The 26962-nt window shown below is 41.5% G+C and overlaps 1 protein-coding gene across 1 annotated transcript in view; it reads right to left on the reverse strand.

Annotated features, from left to right (window-relative positions):
* Positions 1–26962, reverse strand: part of plxnd1 (plexin D1) — an 86961-nt gene that overhangs the window by 41993 nt on the left and 18006 nt on the right. The window contains exons 6-13 of the mRNA XM_017409664.3: positions 25435–25612; positions 25080–25188; positions 20578–20674; positions 17769–17867; positions 15511–15600; positions 15202–15310; positions 13278–13435; positions 9773–9918 (exon numbers count right to left, since the gene is read on the reverse strand). Of these exons, the coding sequence (XP_017265153.1) occupies positions 9773–9918; positions 13278–13435; positions 15202–15310; positions 15511–15600; positions 17769–17867; positions 20578–20674; positions 25080–25188; positions 25435–25612 (986 nt within the window). The remainder of the gene's footprint in view (positions 1–9772; positions 9919–13277; positions 13436–15201; positions 15311–15510; positions 15601–17768; positions 17868–20577; positions 20675–25079; positions 25189–25434; positions 25613–26962) is intronic.

The following is a 26962-nucleotide window of genomic DNA, read 5'->3' on the forward strand; positions in this document are numbered from 1 at the left end:
TTATTCTGGTAGAAACATTATTTGTTTGTGTACATAACTGTGTAATGTGAACGTGACAATGATGTAGAAACTTAAAAAAAAGCTTTTAAATTAACTTCTTTGAAATTTGTGAGACTGGAGTTGTTCTTAGATGGCAGCGATCCACTTTGGTTTTGAACTAGCCATGATCTTATCAATCCTGTCAACATTAAACCCCGTTTCTCCAAACTGAGGTCGTTCAAAGAGCTAGTGACTCGAACAGACAGAACCCTAATAAAAAAAAAACTTTTTAACTAAAACAAAAGATGTTCAACTTACAACTTTAAATAAGATGGGAAAAGCGCAATAATTGAAACAACTATCCAAAGGCGTTTAATCGATTATCAAATCCTTAATAACACAGAAGATTTATAAACAGGTAAGCTTGAATCAATAAATCAAAGCCGGTCAGTGTCCCACTCTGGGTGGTGAACAAGCAACTTGGGGTGAAGGGCGGGTCTTAAGATTACCTCTAGAAATCAAGTTAAATGTCAACATGCTTCCCAAAAGCTAAGTTTTGCCACAATTGTTACAAAATAAAAAAAGAATGGTTTTACTCCAGGCTATTTATGTTGTCATTATACCTTTGTTTAATTAGCATTTTAAGGCGTGTTTAATCTGACCATTAATAGTTGGGGTCACAAGTTGTTGCCACCGTCACTTTGAGACGTTTGAGAAGTAATATTAGTGGAGCGACTTGTTTTTTCACCTAATGTGGGATTTTAAGGCAGGATTTCCCCTCATATTCTAAGTTGAAACGTGTTAAATTTTACAGTGTATCCAGCTTATAAGTGAATCTTCGGCTGAACCAGTGCAACGTTTAATGAGCCCAATTAAATTGAGAATTGAGTTTCGTGCGCCGGAGTAGCTGTTGAAAACACTCTAAAATAACCTGCAGTAGCTGAAGACCCTGCTGAGGTCTGCTGTGCTGCTCATTAATAACAAGAGCATCAGGTAAAGAATGTCATTACCCTCGAATTAAACTCCTGACAGTTACCTGGCACGAGCCCACTCTTTGAGGGAAATGCATCATTTCACTCGCTCTATTTTAGAGAGTAATTGAAAGGGACATAAAATGGAACACGGGTGTTCGCAAGTTTAAGCCTGATGGAAATAAAAAAGACACCGAAGCCCGAATCAGCCTCAACACGCAGGGCTGCTTCAGGCAAACGGTAACTGTATCAAAACAGCACATCACACTATATGATGTCAGCTACTGGAACTTAATGTGGAGGATTATTCTGTGCATGAAAAGACACATGCTAAATCTTTGTCATTTTAAAGAGTACAGACAAAAAGAAAAAGGCTTATCTTCAGGATGAAGCTGTAGTGGAGTCAGCCTGCAGCATTTTAACACACACTGGGCGGGTCAAGGTTCTGCACTGCTCAAAAAGTTGAGGATATCTAAAAAAAGCTTTGTAATAACAAGTTAAGGTCTAACCTTTATGTTTATAAAATTGTCAAATTATTAAACTGCGATTGAAAAACAGTGCAGGGGTCATGGAGCCTTGAAATACTCCATTTAAGGTTTTATGGTCATGGAGAAAAGAATGTCTACAGTCTTTTTATTTATGCACCAGGGTATAAAATGATCAGGTATTCAATGGGTTCTAAACACACAAAAGATTCAACCATGTCACTATTTATTAGCAGACAAGCATATTAGCACAAGCACCTCACAACAACTGCCAAGCATGGTGGTGATGTGTGTGTGTGTGTTTGTGTGTGTGTGTGTGATGATGATTTGGGCTGGTTTTGCAGCCACAGCACCTGAGCACCCTGCAGTCATTCAATCAAACACAAACTCCTCTGCAGACCAAAGGATTTTGAAGTCAAATGTGAGGCCATCTGTCTGACAGCTGAAGCTTGACCTGGACTGGGTCAAGATGCAACAGAAGGATGAACCCAAACACGGCGTCAGATCTCCAGCAGAACGGCTGAACAACAAAAGAATCGAGGCGCTGCAATGATCCTGTCAAAGTCCAGACCTCAGCCTGACTGAAACGCTCTGGTGAGACCTTAAGGAGAGCCGTGCAAAAAAACAAATGTCTGCAAACCTCAATGAACTAAAGCAACGCTGGAAAGAAGAGGGAGCCAAAATTACTCCACATTGTGGTAGGCGGATGAAAGGACTATTTCAGGTTATTGCTGCTAAAGGTGGTTCTACAAGCTGTTGCGTCATGGGGCAGACTTTTCCATTTTGGCTTCGTTTTTGTTTAATAAATAATGACACAGTGGAATTGGTTGTGTTTTTTTTTTTTTTTTGCATGCTTGGAAATAGATTTAATTAATTTTGGATCCTGATGAAGCCCGTGCCAGGTTTATTGAGTTTTGATGTGTAAAACTATTGAACTGAAAGAGCTCAGGCTTTCTTTTTCTCTTGACTTTGTGTGAACATAAAATGTGCCAAAAGCCCGTCGTGTTTTCTTTTTGTTGTAATTTATTTTGTCTGATCCTAATGTCCCGACCTAATTCATAACCAAAATATTTTCATTCAACTAAGAGGAACCACTAATGGAAGTTGAGATAATGAGGCGTGTGTGTGTGTAAACTGGGACGATTCATATAATTGTATCTGGTTTTAACTCTGCCTGAAGAACACAACAATAACTCTGAATAGCAACTTTAAATAAACATGATTAATGTGAACTAATTACATTAATTCCAGCTAATTTGGAGTTTCTGCTATATCTTAATCTTGCTAGATATGAAGCACATCCTCTTTATTGTTGCTGCTAACGCAGACAGGTGAGTAATCTGTTCTGTTCCTAAGTGAAACTCAACGGTAAAACAACCGCGCCGCTTCCCACTTTCTCATTCCATGCTGCAATCTTCTCACACTGCGTGTTTTCCAACTGCCTGGGATCAGTTACAAAACTCCTGCAAAACCTGTTGAAGCCCCGAGGCGTGTATTTGTCTGTGCATGTAGTTATCGTGATGATGCGGCGTGATCACAGTCAAAAGGACACGCTGACTCCCCATGGGAGCAAACAGAACCAGGCTGACCCCTGCTCCGCATTCCAGTGCCGCCGCACTGTGGAGATATTATGGGTTTCCGAGGGCAATATTTGGGCGAACACTGAAGTGCCTCTCATCATTTTCCTCGAGTGGCTGATGAGGATCATCAACAATCAGCTCTGTATGTGTCTGAATGCGGCTGCTGTCTGGTTCCCGCTGAATGGACAGGGCGAGGGCCACTTAGGGTTCATTTGAAAATGATAGGAAGGGCGGCGGGGAGAAGTTGCGCCAAATATCAAGAGACGTACTCCAGTAAATGAGGTACGCCCACACCGACTTTGCCATTAATTAACATGTCAACACGGAGTGTGAAAAGAGCGGTTTCTCCAGAGCCGCACGCTTTTCTTTTGGCACACAGATGTGAACTTTGACCTCTCCGCACACGAGCAGCCACCTGTCTCAACAGTCCCAGTAAATGAGGTCACACGCTCAGGTGTGAGTGCGCTGACAAGTGTGTGTGTCTGAAACTTCTGCAGGAGACAGATTGAATTTAAAATCTAATGAATGATGATAGTTTTTCAAAAAAGGGTGCTTTATGAAAACCTCGCAATTAAAATTAAAGACATAGCATTACTTGAAGGAGTGCATGTCACCCGCCACCTTTCATGCAAGAGTTTCAAACTGAGATCATTTAATGTTTAGAAGGGATGGAGTTACAGCCATTTTGAATAAACCTAGTGAATGACATTAGGCGCAATCTCATGCAATAATGTGAGATCTCGTAAGATACGTTAGTGTTCAGAATGTGTGCTACTACCACACCGAAGTTTAGCTCAATAACTATAAAACCGACTGAATTAGAACCATTTTGGTGGCTGATTAGCTGTGGTGGCCATCTTGACTTAGATTGAAAGTAAAACAGCTGTAGATGTTCTCCAAAATAATACCTTATGAAAGTTTCATTATAAATTCATCCAGTGGTTCTGTAAACGTGTTGCTAACAGACAGTTGTAAATGTACAGCCAGTGATTACTGTTTTAAAGTTTCATTCGAATCTGTTGAGCGGTTCTTGAGATATTTTGCTCGTGCTACAGAAATACGAGCAAAAACCATACCTTCGGCAACGACTGATAAAAATATTACAAGAGAGGTCTTAAAAGCACTTGGAATTGTCTAAATCAGATATAAATATAGCAAAGTTACATAGCTTGAAAAGATTTTCCCTTTTAAGTGATAACATCAGATGTAATCAGTCAATGGATGTACCAACAATAATTGAAACATGTAGGCGTGCTCATGCATGTGCGTGCAAGCCCAACGTGCCGACAGTCTCAGAGACGCTGACGTGTTACGATCTGTTCATGCCTCTTCCAGCAGCGAGGATGTGAGCCTCTGTCATCACAGCCAGCCTTGGGAGCCAGTGAGGAATGACGACACAAGATGAGATCACCCCTGGAGTGAAACGTGGTTTTTTGACATTTGGTCTGAGCGAGGGTGGGGGGTGCGGCGGGGACGATGTGTCAGGCTGCTTGAGTGACAGGTAAGACCCGCAGGTCACCCTGGAACTGGTTTTAAAACAATGATTGGCTTCAGTGGAGCAAAACCAGATAAACAGCTCCATTTAGGGAACATTACAGATACTGAAGAAAAGTTTGGATGTTAATTGCAGAGTAACGGACTTCCACTGTTTCGCCAGTGTCAAAGCAGGGTCCTCCTGTCTCCATGGTGACAGTGCGATGGTCCCTGAGCTACGAGGTGATAGCAACAGAGTGATTTAAATTGAGAAGTGTGCTGCATAATAATATTTGTGAAAATTAGCCTCATGAATACCTAAAAATGAAGCCGCACATGGATGGTTGAGATTCAAAAACTCATATGAGAGGAGGTTTAGTGGTGTTTTCTTTGAATAAAAACTACCAATTAGTCGCACGGACTTCTCTTTTAACCTGACCTTATTAGTGAGAGATTAATTTCAACTCTTTTTTTAAAAAAAGGAGTGTCATTAGGTTGTAGATCAAGAACTTTAAGGCTGCTTTATGGGAAAATGGAGCCAATATACATTTAGCAACTGCAAATATATGAATCGTATTCTGACTATATGAATAAAACCTATCCAGACTTCCTATCTAACCCAATAGAATCTATGAACTGGCTTCTATGTAAAACAGCTAATTTAATGCATTTTTAATTCAGTGGAGCTGTCAGATACTTTCTGTACTTTAGTGGGGTTCCCTCTGTGCTTCCTCAGATAAGAAGTGAGGGTATTTGGTCCAACAAACCCCCCTCAGACCAGTCAGAACTCAAGTTTGACTTGGCCATGTGACTCTAAATGTACATGCCGAATGCTCACAGTGTATTTTCTTTTTTCAAGAGACACAGACCATCTGGAATTTTTATAAAATGACCAAACTTCACACTTGTTTTGCCTCAGTACACACGGTCATAATAAGTTCAGGGTCTCACTCACAAATTCCCCTCCTCTTTATGAAAACATAATGCCTAACTAGTAAATTATTTGTCCATTAGGAGTAAAATATCAACAGAGCTTTAGAGTTCTGGTGTAGTTAATGAGTTGTTGCTGTATAGACTGAATTGGATTCACCTCTTGCTTTAACATGCAGTGCAAAAAAAGGTGACCTAACACTACTAAGATTTATGTGCAAATAGTTGACATCACAATGGCTGCCGCAATCTTTTATAATCAACTTGTAGCTTACGTGTGAAAAAAAACAAGATGTTGACTTCTTTCTTCTTTGGCTGTTCCCTTTTCAGGGGTCACCACAGTGAGTCATCGTCCTCCATCTAACTCTGTCTTCTGTGTCCTCTGTCCTCAATCCAACTACCTCCATGTCCTCTCTAACTGCATCCATATGTCTCCTCTTTGTCTTTTTCCTGGCAGCTGTGTCTCTAACATCCTTCTACCAATATACCCACTGTCCCTCCTCTGGACATGTCCAAACCATCTCAGTCTGGCCTCTCTAACTTTATCTCCCAGTCCTTCAACCTGTGCTGTACCTCTGATGTCCTCCTTCCTAATCCTGTCCATCCTTGTCCCTCCGAAGAAGATCCTTAACATCCACCCAGAGCCTTTAATAGCTCCTTTCTGAACTCCTCACAACATTCTTCCTTCCTCAACTTACACTATTTGGTCCTCTTCATCACCACAACACTCATCCTACACACCACCATCCAATGCTGTCTGGCCACGCTCTCCTCTGCTACAGAGGACCACGATCTCCCTCAGGTTACCTCTTCCACACAGAATGTAGTCTACCTGTGTCCTCCTGCCTCCACTCTTATAGCTCACCCTGTGTTCCTCCCTCTTTTGGAAAAAGGTGTTGACAACAGCCATTTCCATCCTCTTGGCAAAATCTACCATCTCTCCTTCCTGGTTCCTTTCCCTGACTCCAACCTGCCCATCACCTCCTCATCTCCTCTGTTTCCTTCACCAACTTGTCCATTCAGATCTGCTCTGATCACCACTCTCTCCTCCCTGGGAATACTCTCTATCACTTCATTAAGATCCTTCCAGAATTTCTCATTCTCTTCTGCATCACATCCAACCTGTGGAGCAGAACCACTGACAACATTCAGCATCAGACCTTCTACTTCTACCTTCAGACCCATCACCTTGTCTGACACTCTTTTCACCTCAACTACATTCCTTGCTAACTCCTCCTTCAAGACCACCCCTACTTCATTTCTCTTCCTATTCACACCATGGTGAAACAGCTTAAACCCTGCTTCAATGCTGCAAGCCTTTCAGCCCTTCCAGTTGGTCTCTTGCACACATAATACATCTACCTTCCTCCTCTGTATCATGTCAGTCAGCTCTCTACCTTTGCTGGTCATTGTTCCTACATTTAGAGTTGCTGCCCTCAGTCCTACACTCTTGCCTTTCTTCTTCTCTCTCTGTCTCCTGGCACGTTTCCCTCCTCTTGGTCTTCAACTAACATTATCACTATTTCCCCAAGCACCCTGTTCATCAACAGCACCAGTGGCGGTCTTTGTTAACCTGGGCCTCGACCAATCAGGATGCTGACTGGGGTTTACTTAAAGGTCTCTGCTGTCATTTAAACCAGGGAGTGTCTAACTTTGCCATTCTTTCACATTTTATATGCATTGCTAATATGCTAACATACTTCACAGCACAATGGGCTACTATAATTCTTTCAAGAAATGTAAAAATAAATATAAAATTACAATAAATAGAAGTTTAAAAAAATGATACTATAAAAATTACAGAATGGTACCTAATTGTTGGAGTGGGTCTAGTCACAGTCTGTTTTTCTCTGTATGTTTTTTGACAACTTTTTTTTTTGTAAAACACAGCATTTTGAAATCATCTTTTCACGCTGATTAGGATTTTGTGCCCAGAACAAGATCCCAAATCCAAGATGGGTTTAAGAGGCGAGATCACGGAAGCAGAACCACAGCAGAACAACAACAACAAATGTTGGAGGAAAAATTCTCCCTGAACATTACAGGAAATGTGAAATTCTTGGCAAATAGAAAAAAAAAGATGACCTTGGAGCACTGACAAGGACATGGCTGGAATATTGGTAAAATATGTGTTTTACTGAGGCATGGCTGCAGAAACAACAGCTTCTTACTCTGTTTTTAAGGTTTTACATACAGACAAAAACTGCAGAATCACCCAGCTCCTCTTTAGCTTATTCAGCTCCAATCAAGACCGATACAGAAGACTACTCACATCCAATTTAACAGCCCTACATATGAAAGATTTTTTGGGTAGAAACAATCTAAAAATCTCTGGAGAAATTTTGAATAATCTGAGCCAAGAAAAAACACCTACATTTAGATGTATAACTTGTGTCACATATGTAAAGAAAATCACGATAAAAAATAAAAGTTAAAGCTGCTGCCAGTGCTCAATATGGTCACCATAGTAACCACACATCTGTATCTCTCACTCCCTGACAGCAAACTTATGGGAGGCAAAACAAACAGACAACTGCTGTGTAAAAACTCACACATGTATTATTTTTATGTTTCTATAGTGTTTTGTGTAGGGGATAGAACAAGTTAAAAAGACCCTTCACTTTCAGTTTTGAAGGGAGTTTTTTGAGCTAAAATCTAGATGAAGATTGGGTGTGCGCTCTGCACTCTGACATGATTTGAGTGAAAACCACAAGTCCTATAGCAGCGAGAGACAACCTGGGTGAAAGGAGACAAAAATGTCAATGCTTTTGATTTATAATTTGTATACTTCCCCGCAACCCGGAATGGAGAAGCAGGTAAAGAAAATGGATGGATGGATGGATGGATGGATGGATGGATGATTTGCATACTTAAGAAGGTGTGAGAGTAAAAGGTTTGTTGATTTGAAAAGTCAACTAAAAGCCTATCATTTCGTAGAAAAATTCCCCCAAATCATAAAACAAACTGTGATTGCCAGTTTAGTCATGACGAGTCCAACTTTCTGTAACTCGTTTCCACTCTGAATGATGTTTTTACTGAGAAAAATAGCTGAGCTATAGAGCTCCAAAAAGGGTGTCTCACATGTTCTTATTGTGGTTTATGAGGAAATCTGTTCTTCTTTTTTAATTTCGTCAGTGAATGAAGTACTGCTACCAAAAACCACTGCACACTAATATTTATTAAGCTGCCTATTTTGATGTAAAATTGCATGTTTTTTTTCTCTACTTGAAAAAAGACAAAACTTGTGACAGAAACAAAAAAGAATAGTAGTGGTTGTTTCAATTCTTATGCATTCACACCCTTAATTATATGAAAAAGTTAAAATTTCCTTTCAATTTGGTAACATTAGACTGAAATAAAAATGAAACTGAAGTTTTTATTCATGCATTTTTTTTGTTCTTCTGCAACATGTCAATAACTAAGAATTTGGTAAAAAATTTGGGCATGTGACAGAAGTGTCTGAGGTAGCACTGAGCTGCTTGCCTCGAACACAGACGAGCAACGGTTCACAGAGGTCTAATAAGCTCACTCCACACCCCAGCAATGTTTTTATTTATGAGTTTAGCAGATTTCCCACGGCTTCTGTTGGAGCCACATAAAGCTACGTGGCTTTAATGTTTCACAACACATATCCACCGGTTCCCCCTAGGACCTGGAGGCATGGGATGTGGAGTTTTGGTTTCTCTCTTGAAATAATGCAATGCCAAAATTAGAGGGTTTTAAACATTTGTAGGAGGTAAAATGTTGAAAATGTTTGTTTGTTTTTTTAAAAAAAAAGGTTTTCTTTTTAAGTGTTTAACTGTTTTTTCAAGCCAAAAATGCAGTGTGGGTGAGGTTACTTCCTGTTTTCATTCAAAGAAGGCAGCTCTGAGTTTCCTCTCTCTGATTTAGGGGATTTTAGGGCCCATGGTGTTGTTGCCTAAGATGAACGCGTCAGGATTTTTTTTCAGTAACTGTGACTAATTTTTCATTTATTTTCTCTGTTTCTCTCTGTATGTGTGTGTGCATCTACTTCTGCTTGCCATCCACCTGAACACTCACCTGCCTGAAAGCATGGCAGGTTACCATGACAACAGGTAATTGTCACCTATCATCACAAGTCCCGGCTGCAACGTTACTGCATATTTTAACAGGTCTTTAAATAAAAATCCTGTTGACGCGCACGGCGAGAACTTTTCTCCGCCGTTTTCTCACTTTAACCGTGTTGATAATGTAATCGAATGAGGGCAAGGTGCAAGAAGTCACGAGGCGACACACGCTGCTCAAAAAACGCTGCGTTGCTCGAGCAAACATTCAGGGTCACACAGCTTGCGTTGGTGATTCGACGAAGAACTGTGCGCTGTGTGAAACTTACTTTACGGAGACAGTGTAGCGCTCAGGCAGCAGGTCACAAGGAATGTTGCCTATAGAGATCTGGACTCCTGCAGGTCTTCGGCCCAGGTTCCTGCCTTGTACTGTGAGCAGGGTCCCTCCTTCAGCCGGACCCCTCAGGGGGGAGATCTGACAAAGACAGAGTGAAGTAATGAGGAGAGAAAGAAAAACCTGTGAAGACGCTGTAACATGCACAATAAATTAGAGCTCATAAGTAAATTACCACCCTAAAAATCACTCAGATAATGACAGGTGATAATTAACACGACAGAGATTTAAGAGGGCGGAAATGCCGTCTCTGATTGGGATGCAGAGAGCGGCACGGACAGAGACAAGGATCCAATTGAGTAGACACACGGTTTAGGTATATACACACACAAAGCAGACTCTTAACTGTGCCTGTCTGAGACTCTTCAGCCTCTAATCCTCTACAGCACATGCAAATAAAGAGCAGGCTAAGAGCCCCCTTCACATCCCACAAGAGACAGACAGAGTGGGAAAGTGAGGGCTGGAGAGGCGAGGTGTAGAGCACAGCAGAAAGGTGGATGAGTGGGGAGGCAATTTAGAGAACCGAGTGTCGAGAGGGGAGCGAATGCTGATGGTGGTGGGGAGAGAGAGCAAAGCCTCAACGGGGGAATTAATGCACAGAGCTTTTTTTCCTTTCATCTGTTTTTCCTGTGTCTGTCTGCTCTGTCAAATTCCTCAGCCCTGCTTCTTCTGTTGTTCAGAGGCAGACTCTCACGCGTCATTTCAGCCCTCGCCTTTGGTCTCGTACCTTTCCATTTGGAAGCCGTGGAAAGACGAAAAAGAGAGGGCCGCCGCCTGTTCAGTCGCTGCAGAAAAACAAAACAAAAACCCCAAACCCGACAGATAGCATTTCCGAAACCAAGACGGACGAAATCTCATCTCACCACTGTTTCACAGCTGTGCCGGCAGGCGCGCTCGTTTCTCAGAACAACCTCCAGGCTGAGGCGAGGTCGCAGCGACCCTTTCTGTGTTATTAGCCCGGCTCCGGCTCTATCAGGAACTGAGCCGAGGAATGAAAACAGGCACTTCTGTTTGGTCTAGGTGAGAGGTTGGGTTCGACATCCACATACCCACAAGGAACTCGCAGCAACATAGACACAGACAAATAAACCAGCTAAAAGGAGAGGCGGCTGTGAAAAGAAAGCTTGTGTTACTTTTAACACAAACAGCCGAAATCGATGTGTTTCTATGAGATTGGCAGCACAGGAAATGATGCTTATGTTTCTGTGGTCATTTTAAATTCCTGCACGTGTGACCATCTGCTCACAGTTCAATTACACAGCTGACTACTTTTATCAAACACTGTTGTACACACCTGCGCTGCACAGACAACATGGTAATACGTGTGTGTGAGAGTGGTTAAAGATGCATTCTTCCATTTCAGACAAAACCCAGAAAAACTGTTATTTATTTTCAGAATGCATCTCCGTGAGTCTCCGCGGTGCCTCCGAGCTCTGACTTTAACATGAGCCTGTGTGCTATTCATTTACACCTCTTACAAGTCTGTGAGTCTTGATTTACAGCACAAACTCTGCCAGGCCTCCAGGGAGATTCGCAGGGTGTGAGTGTGCCTCTGCAAAAACCTCCAGTCAGAACTCTGGTGCTATTAAACACATATGAGGGCTGAAATGATCCCTCGTACAAACGTTCTCCAAATGTACACAAACTGTATCCAGTCTGGCCCCAGCTTGACAATCAAACTGATAAAATCCACATGCTTTCCTTGTATTTATTTTTCGGCGCTGAAAAGATTGTTTTGCCATCAGCACTTTCATCTTCCTCCTGTCAGTCCAGTTCCTGTGCATCATGCTAATCAAGCAGGACGTGAAGACAAAAACAGGAAAAAGCTCCTCACTCCCCCCGTTTTCTGTCCACCGTGTTCTCCATCCTCACCCCTAAACCACTCAGGCCCCCGTGTTCGTTTTCTTTACACATTGTGGGAAAACCATGTTTGTCAGTTCCTGTTCTGGATGCCAAAGTATGTTTTCTCTTACAGCGGCGAACTGGCCTACACATTACATGAGAACAAAGAGCCTGCGGAGATAATAAATGTCTCCTTTGTCTGCCGCCGGTCCTTTGAACGCAAAAGCATTTTTCATAATTAGGTGGTAGGTGGGAAAGTTTTGCAAATAATGAAGTCCTCCATTTTAATATTAGGTTCTGACACAAGCTTCTTGTGATGTAGACTGTATGTGACATAGAGTGAAGACAAACAAGTTTCATTATCTTAACAGCACCCTCTTCATGATATAACAAAGAACTGCTGCAGTCAGTGGGTGTGTGTGTGTGTTGGGGGGTGGGGGGTGTTTAGGGAGATCGGATCTTTTTTCAGTAAGCTGAAGTACTTGGGTTCTAACCCCCGTGGATTCTCTGGGAAAACACGGCTGCCAAAGTGTTGCATCACACATCCGACTGAACCACAGCCCCTGAATCCTCTCCTGCCAGAGAGCCAGTGGGGGAATATCTGTGTGTGTGTGTGAGAGAGAGAGAGAGTCTTGTAGCAAGGGTCTACCCACACTACCCACACACATCTCTGGCCGGCTAACTTCAGTCACGTAAGAAGTCCACATGAGTTAGACGCTCAAAGAGCATCCTGTTAGTCACAGTATGCTGACAGCTACAAAGAATGAAGGATAAATCGTGAATGCTTCAATATGGCCAGTTTGTGTGACAGATTGTGGGCTTACGTTTGTGTGCGTGTGTATATGGGAAAGAGACTGTGTGTGTGCTGCCTGCTTTGTTCTGCCTGCTTATTTTCCTGGGCCGACCAGGTTTTATCTACAGGAAGTTCAGGCCGACTGGCTCTCATGTGAGCCGTGCTTCCCATGACCGCCTGCCGTGGCCGTGCTGATATAAGCTGCAGAAAAAAAAAGCTCAGGGAATCATTCTAAATACTCTCGCATTGCAGATAGACAAACAAACAAATAAACATGACCATGCAAATGAGCTCCATTAATGAAAGTGATTATAATGACATGACCACAATTAGATCCCGTGTTGGATAAAGGTGCATTAATTCCGTTAACTAATGTGGTTTTGCTTCTGTTGCGGCTGAAAGCTCAAAATCCCTCATGGCAACTCTTTTTTTAGCTTTTGTGGTTTTCTACATCAAGGGTTCAGCACATATAGCTCCCAAACCACAATCCACACTGTTTAAACACACATATTGTTGTTACAAAGGGCAGAAGGTGTTCCCATGCCCTCCTGAGTGATTACAGATCCTCTCTGCTGCGTCCCATGAGTGCCGTGTCTAAGTGAGTGTTGGTATTATTACTGAATGGACCTTTTTAACAGGAATCTCCACAGCAGCTGACACTGGACAGACAGGAAATGGGGGCACCACAGCATGTGAGTGACCTCATGATTCACCAATTGAAACTCGAGCCCGGAGGCTACAGAACAAAGGTGCGGGGTGGTGGAGGAGGATGAATAGAAGCTCTTATAGTCAACAATCGTCTTACCTTGTGGATCTCAGGAGCAGGACACTGATCCCCGATTGACTGACAGTCCTTCTTCAGCCGGCAGCTGTTTTCACACCAGCCACAGAGGTGTCTCTGATCCTCGCGGCCCCAGCACTGGGAGCAGTCCGAACTGCCCACTCCACAGTTGTACACCTCCACTAGAGGGAGAAGGGAGCCAGGGGGGAAAGCACAACACCAATTGTTAAGGGGAACAGTAATGTAATACGTTTGGTGGAGAATTGTGCAAGTTTGGAAAACTTGTATTTTAATCTAATATGTGTCACTATCTGGCCAAGTGGTGACAACACAGTGGTTTCGCAGGCTTTTAATATAATTTTAGAATTTTCCCAGAAACAATCTTAAAACGTTCTTTAACTTTTATGTGCCTTTTCCATGACTTCAGATTTTGTGGATGCAAACAACAATCTAGTTGCCATTTTTTTCTTCCAGCTTATTTACCTTATAGTATCCTAGTATCCTTATAGTATGTTTGCCACAAAATTGTAAGGTATTTTACTCTTTTACAGTCATAGAAAAAAAGCTCCATCCTCTTTTAGTTCTTGGGTTTACAAATCAGGATATAATAAAAATGATCTGATCTTTACCAGGATCTACATGTTTTCTAATTCTTCCTGGCATTTTGTTAACACACACCTGTCTGGTCTTGACCAGATAACTGCTAAAACTCCTGCTTTTACAGAGGCAGCGCATTTTGATGACCAACACCTGGCTGCTACTTTACCGCTCAAACCTTACGGACTCAGCAAAGGGTGGCTTAGGTTTTTTTTTTTGTACAGTTTTTTTCCATTTTGGCTTTGTCCATATCATTTTTATTACATCTTGATACATAAGACACTAATACTGAAAGAGGGTGAACTTTCTTTTCCTCATGACTGCACCTAAATAAAATACAGAATTATTATTTCCACTGATAAAGCATTTCCAAATCCAAATGTCTGAAGGTGCACTCTTGGAGGTTTTGGAGGTTTTTTTGCACCGTTTACTTGAACCATATGGCCTGTATGCTTTAAATAAACAGAATAAGCATTTGGAGGATGATATATGCATGGTTACAAAAATAAACCAGGAAAATAAAGAGTTGGCGGAGTGGATGAGAACAAAGCCAGAGAAAACAGATGATTGTGTTCGTGTTCCAAAATGCCTCCCAGTGAGACGTCCCATTTGTAATACTCCATGCACATCTGTGCAAGCGACTGTGTGCATATTACGGTGCGTGCCTCTGCATGCATGTGATAAAGTGTGTGTCACTTTAAAATTTGATGACTGTGCATGCTGCGACGCGAGTGTCCTGTCTGTTGAGCAGAACGTCTAAGTGGCGGCGCAGGCTTCTTGTTCACTTGCAGCAGACACATGGACTGCAAACGGCACATCTGGGGCAGGCCGTGACTTAGCTTGTTGTAGCTGCCCCACAAGTTCAACAACACGCGCCACTTCTCGCCACCTCACTGTTGTCATGGAGCTCCAACTGTATTTGAAACAATAGCTTTGAATATCGCTCGTAAGTGGCAGCAATAACACCTTAAACTGCAGCTCCTCGTGTAATTATTATGCGTAATTAGGTGTTAGCAGAATATAACATTATGGTAAATTACTGGTTGTTGGCAAATTATGTGTTGTAATGCCCAAACTAGCATCATTCCAAGTGAAAGAGAGTCTAAAACTGTCTTTCTGTGTAAGTGCTTATATATTTTTCTACAGGTTCAATCAATTCCACCCCTCTCATACGAATACATCTGCAGACAGGCGAGTTGGATTCTCAGAGCACGCATGTCAGATTTTTTTTCTCCACAGTGGTCTTAGCGCTGCAAAATTAGCAGAGATGAGAGAAAGACTGCAGCACAGCAAAGGGCTGTATTTTTTATTCTTTTTGCATGTCTATTTAATCATGGGTTTTACGTCTTACCTTTCATGGGCTGAGGGCTGTCAAGAAATATATCCCCCCTCTGACTGATAAAGTATCCTCTCCTCCTGAGGTTGAGGTGGTAAACCTGACTCCTCTGACTAGTGGACAGCTAAACGAACAGAAAGATGAGGTAGTATCAGTGTTGAGCATCTCTGCCTCCACTTACTGTTGCGCTACATAATGATGGGTTCTTCGTCAACTCAACAACAGGGGTTTAAAATAATTACACAAGGTTTGAGCATAATAATAATGAGCAGAGTGAAGCTATAAATGCACAATTTGCCTCACCAGTTATTTATCTGTACTTACCGTCACCCCGGTGCAATTGACAGTTGAGTCGTCCAGCCATATGGCCTCATATCGCTGCTCTGTCCCGAAGTCACAGTCCAGCTTCTCCCTCTGTTGTGCAAAACACTCATTTCAAAACAATATGAGGCATCCACGCGGCAGCAGCTAACACAGAAAGTGATACTAAACCGTTCCCAGAACGTTAATTCTGTGTTACTACTCAAAACTTGAAGAAAAAAAAAAAGGAGTAAAATAATACATAGAATCCTCATGTCTGGCAACAATTGTCATCTCAGACCTGCGGTAATTGTGCCTGCCAGAAAAGACGTTCAGATTTTCATATTCATAAACATCTGGACTCCCACACCTCTGCAACTCATCTGGGAGTCGGAATAATGAGTGTGAATTTATTCTTCACAAAATAAGTGCTCTGAGTTTTTGTGAGCCGGGATATGTGATGCTGATGACAGAGAAGCAGAGAAAGGTGGGAGAGGCAGGGGATAAGTGCTTCAAGTGGAAGAAGTCATTTGTCTGTAAATCCGGCCGGCTTAAAATGCTCCACTTTGATCAGCCTCTTCATGACTCCGCTCTTTCCCTGTGCTTTCTGACACCAGAGACAGACGACATTCTGGGCTACTGGCAGGTTATTGTAATCCTGCGGTCCTGTGAAAAACTCCCTGAAGTGTCCTCTGAGTACACTACAAAATAATGAATGACAAACTTCTAAGTATTTACTTATTATCGCCATCAATCAAAAGGCGAAGGCGGACGAGCGTGTGTGTGTGTGTGCTTGTATCTATTACCAAAAAAATCTCATGAACCGGTGCATCTTTAGAGAGAAACTTTCAGGATATGATTGTTGGAGTCATCCAATTGAAAATGGCCGTCACAGCCAAATGATCTTAGATAACACAAAAATGGCCTTAATTCAGACAATTTTACAGATACTGAGCTACAATTTGGTGTGGTTGGAGCTGAGAGCTAGTATTCAGATCATATACTCAAAGCGCTAATCATGGCACAAAATCTTTGCTTCAAACTCAGCATTAACTGCTAGAGTCAAGCCTGTTTGTTTATTTGTAAAATATCTTGTGAAAAACCTATACAATTTCAAATAAAACTTAAAATGTGGTCACCACAGCTAATCAACAATAACAAACACAAAGATAACTTAGTTAATTTTATAGATATTGACCTAAAATTTGATGTCGTAGTAGCTGATAGTCATTAGCAGCACATATGCTAAGTGTGCCATCTTGCAATATCACATGAGATTGTTCATTCATTATTATCAATTTTTAACCAAAAATGGTACAACTCTGTCATTTCTCAAAACAGAATGATCTTAGTCTAAAACTCTGGCATAAAAGGCGGTGGGAAATATGCATTACTTCAAGGAATGCCAGACCTTTAATTAGTCAATGTTTTAAAATACTAGTTTTTACAAATCACAAACTTTTTTCCCCCATTCCTCTGCTGGAAATATTCGCAACAATTCACAAGAAATCCCAGAAGGATCCGAGCGATGCTGATGTGTTTTGGTGAGGCTGAGTTTGATTGACAGCACATTTCCTGCTCCACTGACTTGCGCGAGATGAAGACGTTTGTCAAACAACGTCAGTTTGTATAAACTTTCATAATTAAGAGCAGCATGAATGACCAATCTCATCTAGGCTATCCTGAGGAAGTGTGTGTGTGTGTGTGTGTGTTTGCGCGTGTGCGTGTGACTCGATGTCTGTCACCATAGCAACACACCAGGAGACGTAGTGGGAGGCCAGCCGGGGTTAGGCGTGTGACTGACCACGCCTGGCAACTAGTCAGCACTGGAATTTTTAGCAGTTGCGTCCTCATCCTCTCCGGTGCAGGATGGGCTTCGGGCTCGGTCAGTGTGGATTAACTACGAGAATAACTGATCTGGCTGAATAAAAATGAACGTGAGCAAAACTGAGCTGCTGCCACAGGCTGCTGCACATTGTACACTGTGCTGACAAAGACACAACTCAGCTCATCACAGTGAGACAGCACAGGGCCAGCATGCCCAGACAGCAGAAATATCAGCTCATTCCTCATCACCTTCTCTGTCTCTCAGCACGGAAATCACCCAGACTCAGGTTTCACTCGCTCATTGACCCAAATCCCAGCACACAACTATTAATCTGTTTTTAGCTCAGCTTGAAGCAAACGCGCCATATGCTCCTGTTTTATTCCAATCATTTTCACAACATGCACGCTGGAGGAAATCCAAGTTCAGCTCTGTAGCTGGAGGCTGTCTGTCATACCTCCCGGATGTTGCTCAAGGATAGGGTGAAGTCCTGGGCCTCTCCTGACGGTGACGGAGGAACCTCTGAGGCAATCAGGCTGGGACACAAAGTTGCACTCTGCAATGAGAAGGGCAGGAAGGGACATTCAGGAGTTAAAGAAAACAATGGCTTCCCCACACGCATCCGTAACCCGAAATACCTGTCCTGTTTATCTGGACAAAAAGGAAATGAGAGGGTGAAGCCTCGCTTTGAAGGAAACAACAATAGCTTCAAATAGAGACGATGAAGGATTGGAAAAACAGACCCGCTGGATGCTGAACGGGCTTCCTCATGATCTCATGACCTAAAAAAAAATCTTCTTTCATGTTTAAAATAGGACTTATAATTTAAAGGGATAATTTAGAATATCTGAAGTGGGCGTTTGAGAAACAACTATGAACAATTAATATCTTAACTGTTGTTAGGAGTTCTCTGAATTATTTTAGTTTGGAGGATCAGGCAGTTTGAATTCTTCAGTAATTCACTATATAGCGACCTAGAAACTCATCTGGTGATACAATAAAAGTAGTGTGCAGAAGTTGTACACTATATTGGTTGAAATAGACCATAATGCATTGTGGCCTGAGCCAAAACAGCAACCTAATAAAGGTAATGCTAACATATGCAGCTCATGAAGTGATTTTCAGACTAATTGGAAGGAATTCATAATTAATTTTTCCGGCATCTTTACAGTATCTGAGCAGCAGAGAAAATATTAGAAAAATATGAACTGAAACTACATTTAAACCATTTAAGTATAAATATGAAACATGTTAAAATATGTTGTAGATCACAATGTAAAGCAAGTTGTATTTTTACCATTATGATGATGTTTGGCTTATTTTTATTATTTTTTTACACACACTATAACTCTAAAAACGGTTGTTCTGTACAGAAATATTACGTATGTAATAATAAATCATAATTTTAGTGCACAGAATTTTTTTTTATAAAGTTGCAGCTGCAGCTTGTGATTGTGTAAGTAAATAACATACAATTAAAGTGTAACAAATAAGTATAAATAAATTTCATGCCAGTGTTATGAAGACAGATGATATTAATTACATATTCTCCCCGCCAAATCCAGCACAATTATGTTGTCCATCACCTCACATTCAGGTGTGTATCCCTGCATATCTTCTTGGCATTTATTTATGCAACACCTGACTGTGCATACTCACGCATAAATACGAAGCGTGCTGCGTTTGAGTTGTGTTCAAAATGCAAAAACACAGCGCTGCATGTCCCCTGACCACCTTACAGTCAACTACAGAGAGACCACAATGTTGTGAGTGAGTGAATGAGATAACGAGTGAACATTTCAAACGCAGCCGCAGAATTTGATTCTGACTGGAGCGAGGCCAAGACTAAAGAGAGCTGCTGTCGTTTTAAAACAACTTCAATCTCAAAAAATTTCAAAGCAGCTGGTTTAAATGCCTGTTCTATAAATCTTTTCACTACTGTGAATTTCACATTACATGGTTTTATCATAATATTCCAGCAGAAAGTGACACAGGCTTTACTGGAAGCAATACAGCTAACTGGCTAGTTGTTGCAACAATTTGGGCTCGCAAATGACCACATAATTCTAAGTAAATAACCGTGTAAAATAAAATTAATGGTATGTAAAGGTTTATATAATTGTTTTTCAGTGAACCGCTATGGAATGTTTGAGACTAAAGTTGTTTTAAAACATCAGTAATTCATTTCAGACTTGGCAGAGTTTGCAGAGTTTTGCAGAGTTTGCAGCGGAGTTTGCAGTTTAGAGTAATGCTGTTTTTACAGAACCCCACTTCAAAAGATCTTAACTATTCTTTTAAACACCCAAAGTATTAAAAAAAAGAAGCACAAGCCTTTCATGACAAAACATGTTTTTTTTTCTTTTCTTTTTATCTAAAAAGTCTAATGGAGATTCACTTCATTAGCTTTAAAGATGCAGTGATGTTTTCATTGCCGCAGATGTTTGAAAAGGAGGTCACGTGATGTAAAGCTAATTATTACACAGTCATGGCAATAAAATGCTTAAAAGAAAACCCGTAGAGCGGCAACGGATCAGAAGACTGTGAGCTACATCCTCTCCCAACCAGCTTGGAAGAGAAGTGTGAGTGGAATCAGACCCCGAGAGGAAAAAATGTCCCAGGCCACGCAGGCCATGGGATTTTGGCTCTGGAGTCCGACTTTAAAACGGGGCACAAACAATTTAATAGCTGACCTAATCTTGATGTTGTCAGGAAAACGTCCAAAAGAACGGCCAGACTTGTTTTGGATAGGTTTCCCTCCTTTCACTCCCATTTCTTCATGCGCTATTATGAGTTCCTTATTTAATTTTCTTCTTTTACCCGTCTACAAAATCCCTATCTACACACATCTACTCAAAACAAAAAGGGATATATAAAGGCAGTCTGGACATTTAGTTATAATTTCCAACACAAATATGAGCACAGTAAATCTACTCTTTCACTCCGTCACACAAATCTGCCAGAAAGCGAAACTTAAGAGCGGGACCGAGAAGCTTTAAAATGGCACATTAGCCTGTTATGAGTCTGTAAAAACAGACCCTCCTGAGGTTTTATAGCCGGTTTCAACATTTCTGCACATTGTAGTTGAGCCATTGTAACCTCATAGTGAATCACCCCTTGGTTGCTCTTGCCTAACCAGTCTGGAGTCAGATTATTAAAGAAAACTTTTTTTTTGTTCCAGCAGAGTCTGGGTTGTGTCTGACTATTAGGACACTGATACCGTGACCTCCTCCAGGCATGTGTCTGGTTGATAGATTATAAATACTTACTTCTATCGGGTCCTTTGAGTGTTCTTTATTGGCAAGACATAGGTGTTTCTCTTGGTCCCAGTAACACTTCCACTTTGTGCTCAGGCAGCTCACGCATCTGACAAAAACAAAACAAAAAATAAATAAAACTGGAGACACACAAACACGTAAAGGAGCAAGGTCAGCGGTTGTCAAATCTGGCCCGTTTTCCACCCCTTTATTATCTCCCTGTGGTCCGTTTCCCATGCAGAAGTCGAGTATGTGGCTCTCTGTGAGTCACTCGCAGTGCAGCACAAACACAGAGGCTGAACTGATTACAGGCATAAAGTAGAGCTTCATTAAAAAGAAGTAATGATTAGTCACAGCAGCAGACGTGATGATTCCTCTGACAGGGAGGTCAAAACGGGCCAAATGGGCCGAGATCAAACTCTCCGAAAGCTAAATGATGATGCATGAGTCTGCATGCTGTATCTTGTTTATGTATTTGCTAAATCAGGCTTGAATTTTCTACACTGCTTACACTGAGATATTTCAAAAAATAAGGTTCATCAGCAGGTTCTTAAAGGGGTAGTCTGTTCATTTTTCGAACCAACGTTCTGTCTAATAGTTATCAGTCGTTAGTACCAAACATGACCACACTATCCCTTTAACATCTAAGAGTTCATGCCCACATGTCTACAGGCTAAAGAGGTAACTTTTGGGGGTACGCGTACAAAACCCTGACACCGAGATACTTAAACAGAAAGTGTGAATGAAGTGTGCATCAGCAGATCGCCTCTGGGAAGAGACAGATGTCCCACACGAAGAATGATAGCGCCTCGAGTGATAGCGGCACTCCGAGGGGGTCTCCAGATTAGGCGGAGGTGGGTGCAGGAGGATGCAGACGTGTAATTGAAACGTGTGTGTGTTCTGATTAGAAGCAGACGGAGCCCTCGAGGCTCTTATCAGCTGCGGTTTCTCTTGTTTTTCCTGACTCCCTTTTCTGTCCTACTAACACACCTAAACCCCATCACCCCCCCTACACACACACAAAAAAAAATATGTATACACACACCCTCTCTGCTTGACCGAACTCTGACAGCAAATACCCTGTGAAACTGCCCACCCCGGGTCATAATGACCACTGACACACACACACACACACTAAATACACAGGCAGGCTCACACTCTCAGGGCCTCTCAGTGGACACAGTGGTTAAACACACATCCTCAATCACATCTCTGTCAAAGAGAAATACGTCCAGGAGAAAAGGATCACTTTCAGTGGGGTGAGCGACACAAAACGGTATGAAAGAGGGCAGCAGTTAACGGAGAGAACCACATCAGGCGAGAGAGAGAGAGAGAGAGAGACGAAAGCAGGGGCACGGCGTGAAATATAAAGCAAATAAAAACCCAAATGTGTGTGAGACAGAGGAATGAAAGAGCAGGTTGGATGTTTGTCCTTCGGGCCTGAGACTTGAAGACTGGAATGCTATCGTCTGGCTGCCATTAACACTTTTGCCCAGTGACCACTTTGAGTGTGTTGAGGTAGAACTGTATAAACACACACTCAGACAAACACACACATTCTCTGACGGGATTCAGCCCTCTCATATTATAAACAGAGAGAAACAGCTTATCGCTCCTCACAAACCAGTAAATAATCTTCTAATCACAGCTCGTTTTCAACATATTTTCTCCTGACTTATTACAGTTGGAAGAGTTAATAAATGATCCCAGCCGAACATATTGTATCACACTTTAGTTCACCTATTACACGCCATTTTTGCTGGAAAAAACAAAAAGAAATACCTAAAAACAAAATAAAATGAAACATAAACATTAAAGCAGTGGGGGCCAGGATATTTTGAATTGCTTGGAGCCAAGATTTGCGAATATAACAAAAGAATAATCTGGAATCCGTAGTTGAGAAAAAGAAAAACCTGCCACTGCGCTAAAATTCACACCCATCATCTGTTCGCTGTGTTTTAAAATGTGAAACTATCTTTTACACATTTATGTGCGCTTCTACCAACTGTCGAAGCACTTCAGATATTATAATAAAAACACAAACTCAGATCATTTCATGTGCACACCCATTTAAGGACCAAATTCTTCAAATGAATGGGTTCTGACTTTTTCCCTTTTGTCATCCAAAAATATGTTAATACTGTCCTGAGAAAAACAAAAGAAAGAAAGGCCAGGCTCATGAGATATTTTGCTAACAGAGAAAGCTGACTCCAAATAGTTAAAGGCACAATTTTAAACAAAGATCTTGTGATGTCCTAAACATATGTGTTGAGGATCAGTTTCAGATTTTAATACACCAAGCTGCAGGTCAATATTTTCAATATTGACAGAATTATAACCATTTGTTGGCTGCCTTTAGGAAGAAGGCAATAAAATAAATAAATAAATACTTCAGTAGTTTGTTTGAAAGTCTGTCACAATCTATATCTGGTGTTAGGCAATAAAAACACATTGAAGTTACGCAATCGCCAGCTGTTAGAATATCTACCAAAAACTTGAGCCGTTTACTTACATCATAGAAATTGAGTCTGTATTTAATTTTGTCTCTTTAAAAAAAAAATAATAATAATCTAGTAAAAACTCAGTCGTGTGTGGATGTGTTTGATTGAAAATGATGCTTACTTTATTCATTAAACAGACTCATTAAAAGTAAATAATTTCATTCTAAACTCCTTCAAAAGCCTAATGACAGTCTGATGGGAAACGCAACAAAGCCTGACATTAGTCAAACATTAGTTAAACATCAAACCCGTGTAGGATCAGTCAACCTAGAACAGAAACGCATCTTTGCACTCAAAGAAGAACAATGCTTTCCCCATTACAAAAACAATTCCTTTTGCTCCTCGCCCATCAATAAGACTTTGATTTATGCCTTTTATTTTTCTAAAGAACTAAACAAAATCTGCGCTTTGATTGAGGCTGTAAGTGTACCGCAAAAGTCACAGTTAAAAAAATAAAAAGCGTGAAGCCAATCAGATCACGGAATATATCGTTTCTGCACTTTCCAACTTAATGCTCATCCTGTGAGAACGACACTCTGCTCATTATCACCTTCGACAAACCGCCGTCTAATTTCACACCCCTGGACCTCAGCAAGAGCCGAGGCCACGTGCACATATTGGATGCAGTCTTGCGCGCAAGTACCTGCAACTGCTGTGTTCACACCTCGAAACTGCTTTCGAAAAGTGAACAAAAGAGAGAAACCGAAACGCTTTTTGATCTCAGAGAATCAGCCAAACACGCACACATGTGTGGCGATGGCACTTTAAGCCTAAGATCTGCCCATCAGGTGAAGCGGATCCTCCAACGTGCAGCGGGAAGCCAGCTGGATTGCCTCCAGATAGGAGAAAACCCTCTTTGTGACCAGGCCTTACAAGTCACAGTCCTTCACAAAAAAAACAAACAAACAGCGGCATGATCAACCACACATACATATCTAATTTCCTTTGGCTTAGTGTTTACAGCATATTAATCCAACATTTGATCCTGCACTGAGAAACCTCGAGCAAGCCAAACACACGATAAGCCCTCCAAGAGGACACGTTGGCTGTGTTTACCCAGCATGGCCGAAATAGAAAGCATTTGATGAAGAGACTGGGGACACAGAGGAGACAAACACAGAGGAGAAGCTGTGCTTTGCCTTCTCCGTCCAGCTGTGTGTTCAGATCTAAAATGTCACAAAGGACAAAGGCTGATATTTTGGTTAAGGTTTACTGTTTAGAGAACGCTTCAAGTGCAGTTTGTTGGTATTTAGTCTCCTTTAGAAAGGTTTGTTTGAAGGGACTTATTATAAATCTGGTAGTTTGAGGCTGAAGGTCTTAGGGGAGAGCAGAATGGAAGTATTTGGAAGACAGAAATAATCCGAAATAAATGGACTACTTTTGCAAAAGTGCAAGCAATGATTAGTAAAGCTTGTTTTAACCATTAAGATGTATTATAACTAGAAACAGGACAAGAACACGAAAGGTGAAGCCACAAAGGACGAGCGCCCTCACTGGCTGGCTGCAGCACTATTTTTAAGTCCCGCCCCTCCAGGTTAACAACAGGGACGTTTTCCTGACTAAAACAATAAAAACACACTTCAGGTAATTTTTTAGGGTGTTGACTTTTGTTGATTTGCGAAGCTCTTACTTGGCCGCTGCATGTTCAAACATGCATTTTTAAAAATATATATTTTTTGTCAGTCATCAGTCATTTGAAACATTAAAAAGAACAAACAGCTTTAATTTTTATAAGCCAGGTTGTCTGGAAACCACCTGCGTGGTTTCTGACACGTTTTCCTTTAGAATTATAGAAAACATATAAAGTCATATAAAAACATAAAACACATTTATTTTAAGCTCGAACTCTTTAAGAAACTTATATTTTCCTCTTCAAAACAGAATAATGTTTCAGTGAGCATGTTATCCTCCACTGCTTTCTCTCTGTATGGATCTGGATTTAAAGGAATCCAATGACACTCAAAGCTGTCCAAGCATCACTAACTCCAAGATGTACTCAAATGGGAGACTCACGATGTCTTTGGGTGTATTGCTCCGGTCCTCTCGCAGTCGTAGATGATGAAGCTCCCAGATACCACCGATGTGCCATTAACTTTTATCGCCACAGAAAGAGTCAGGTGATCTGCAGAAACAAAGGTTGGTGAATGGAACGCCACACGTGTCGAGCTCAGGAGCATTTGGAGATGATATCGCTGTCATGAGACAAACTACACAGCAGTGCCGCTGCTGAATTTGCTGCATTATGAGACACGAAAGAGGAAATTACATTTGTTCCGCTAAACAAAAAAAAACAAAAAACAAAACATAAATCTAACTGCACTGTGTGGAAAACTATGCCTGACAGTGGAGGGCTGTCTGCATGTCTCACCTGTGCCAGGAGGAATGGGTTGGAAGTGTTCTCGAGGGAGTAAGGGGCACGTTTGGATCTGAGCGGGACCATAGTCCAGGTGTAACGTGGCAGCGGTGGAAACGCCGGGCCTGTACTCACACTCCACCCGTGAGCCAATCAGATTGGGGACGCTGCCATTTATCAGGATGCCGACATCCTACAACAACAACAAAAAAAAAGGAAAACAGATATATAGGAGCAAAGAAGAAAAAAAAAAAATAGCGGCTCACGTTGATGGAAAAAATAATTAGATTTTTAATTCGTCATGCCCACAAATGTGTATTCCAATTTGGGTTTTGTACCCGCCGTGATTGAGAGGGCGGATGGGGTTGGCGTTACTTCAAGACTGCTCAGGAGTTCAGGCAGAGAAATAGAGGAACTACTGTGTAATGAAGAAACAGATGGCGGCGTGCTACTTTCACATCTAAATCTGGGTATGTGATGAGGTATGACAGATGTATAATGAGAAACATAACACCTCACTGACACGTCTGATTTCCTTGGCTAAATGATACCAATGTGAGAATAAAAAAAAATAGAAAAAAAAACAGGCGGGGTAGTGAGGTGAGGGGGGTTTAGGAGGAGGAAGGGGAAGATATTCTGTGCCTCAGCAGGTAGGAGCTGAGGTGGACTGCCGCATGTGCTGACATGCCTTAAAAAAAAAATTCACTCTATTGTTCGTTGGAATCGATCATTTCCTGGCGAAGGCCCCGACTTCCTGCCTGCTGCTTCCTGTTTGGGGAGACAACCTTGAGCTGAGCTTCCTGCCTGTGAATCAGGGCAGCTGGTGAAGCCATTACATCCCAGCGAGGACTGATCTTCATAACAAGCAAATATTCACGATTAATGAACCAATTAATGACCTGTCGTCTCTGGCCTACATCAAATTACCATCTGTAATTAAAGGTCAAATATATTCCACGTGGCAAAGATCAGTGATCCAATCATGCCATTGTTATCTCTCCGCTACACGATGCACCAACTAGAAGGGATTATTGAAAACAACAGTTTGCATGTCAGAACCAATCAGGCACCTTTCTGAACCCAGATATATTATCCTGCCAAGACTGATTAAATCTGACCGATGGTTTTAGAAAACCTGACGTTATCATAACAAACACCTACAAAAATAAGAGTGAAAAGGGCACAATGTGAAAGTTAAGCTTAAAAATCCGCACCAGAAGGATAGTAAGACTACTTACTCTGCTTTTAGGCGTCTTATGTTTTTAGTGCGCTACAAAGTTTAACTAAAACTTAAAAAGTTGACACTGCATTTTTCATTAGCAGAACAGAAACTGAAGTAAAGCTGATGGAAATTATGTACTAGACCAGGGGTGGGCAATCCTGGTCCTCAAGGGCCACTATCCTGCATGTTTTCCTTGTTTCCCTGCTCCAACACACCTGATTCAGTGGTTAAATCACCTCTTCTTGTTCTGCAGAAGCCTGTTAATCACCCATTGATTCAAATCAGGTGTGTTGGAGCAGAGGAACAAGTAAAACCTGAAGG

This window comes from Kryptolebias marmoratus, linkage group LG8, assembly GCF_001649575.2.
Source record: "Kryptolebias marmoratus isolate JLee-2015 linkage group LG8, ASM164957v2, whole genome shotgun sequence".
Lineage (NCBI taxonomy): Eukaryota > Metazoa > Chordata > Actinopteri > Cyprinodontiformes > Rivulidae > Kryptolebias > Kryptolebias marmoratus.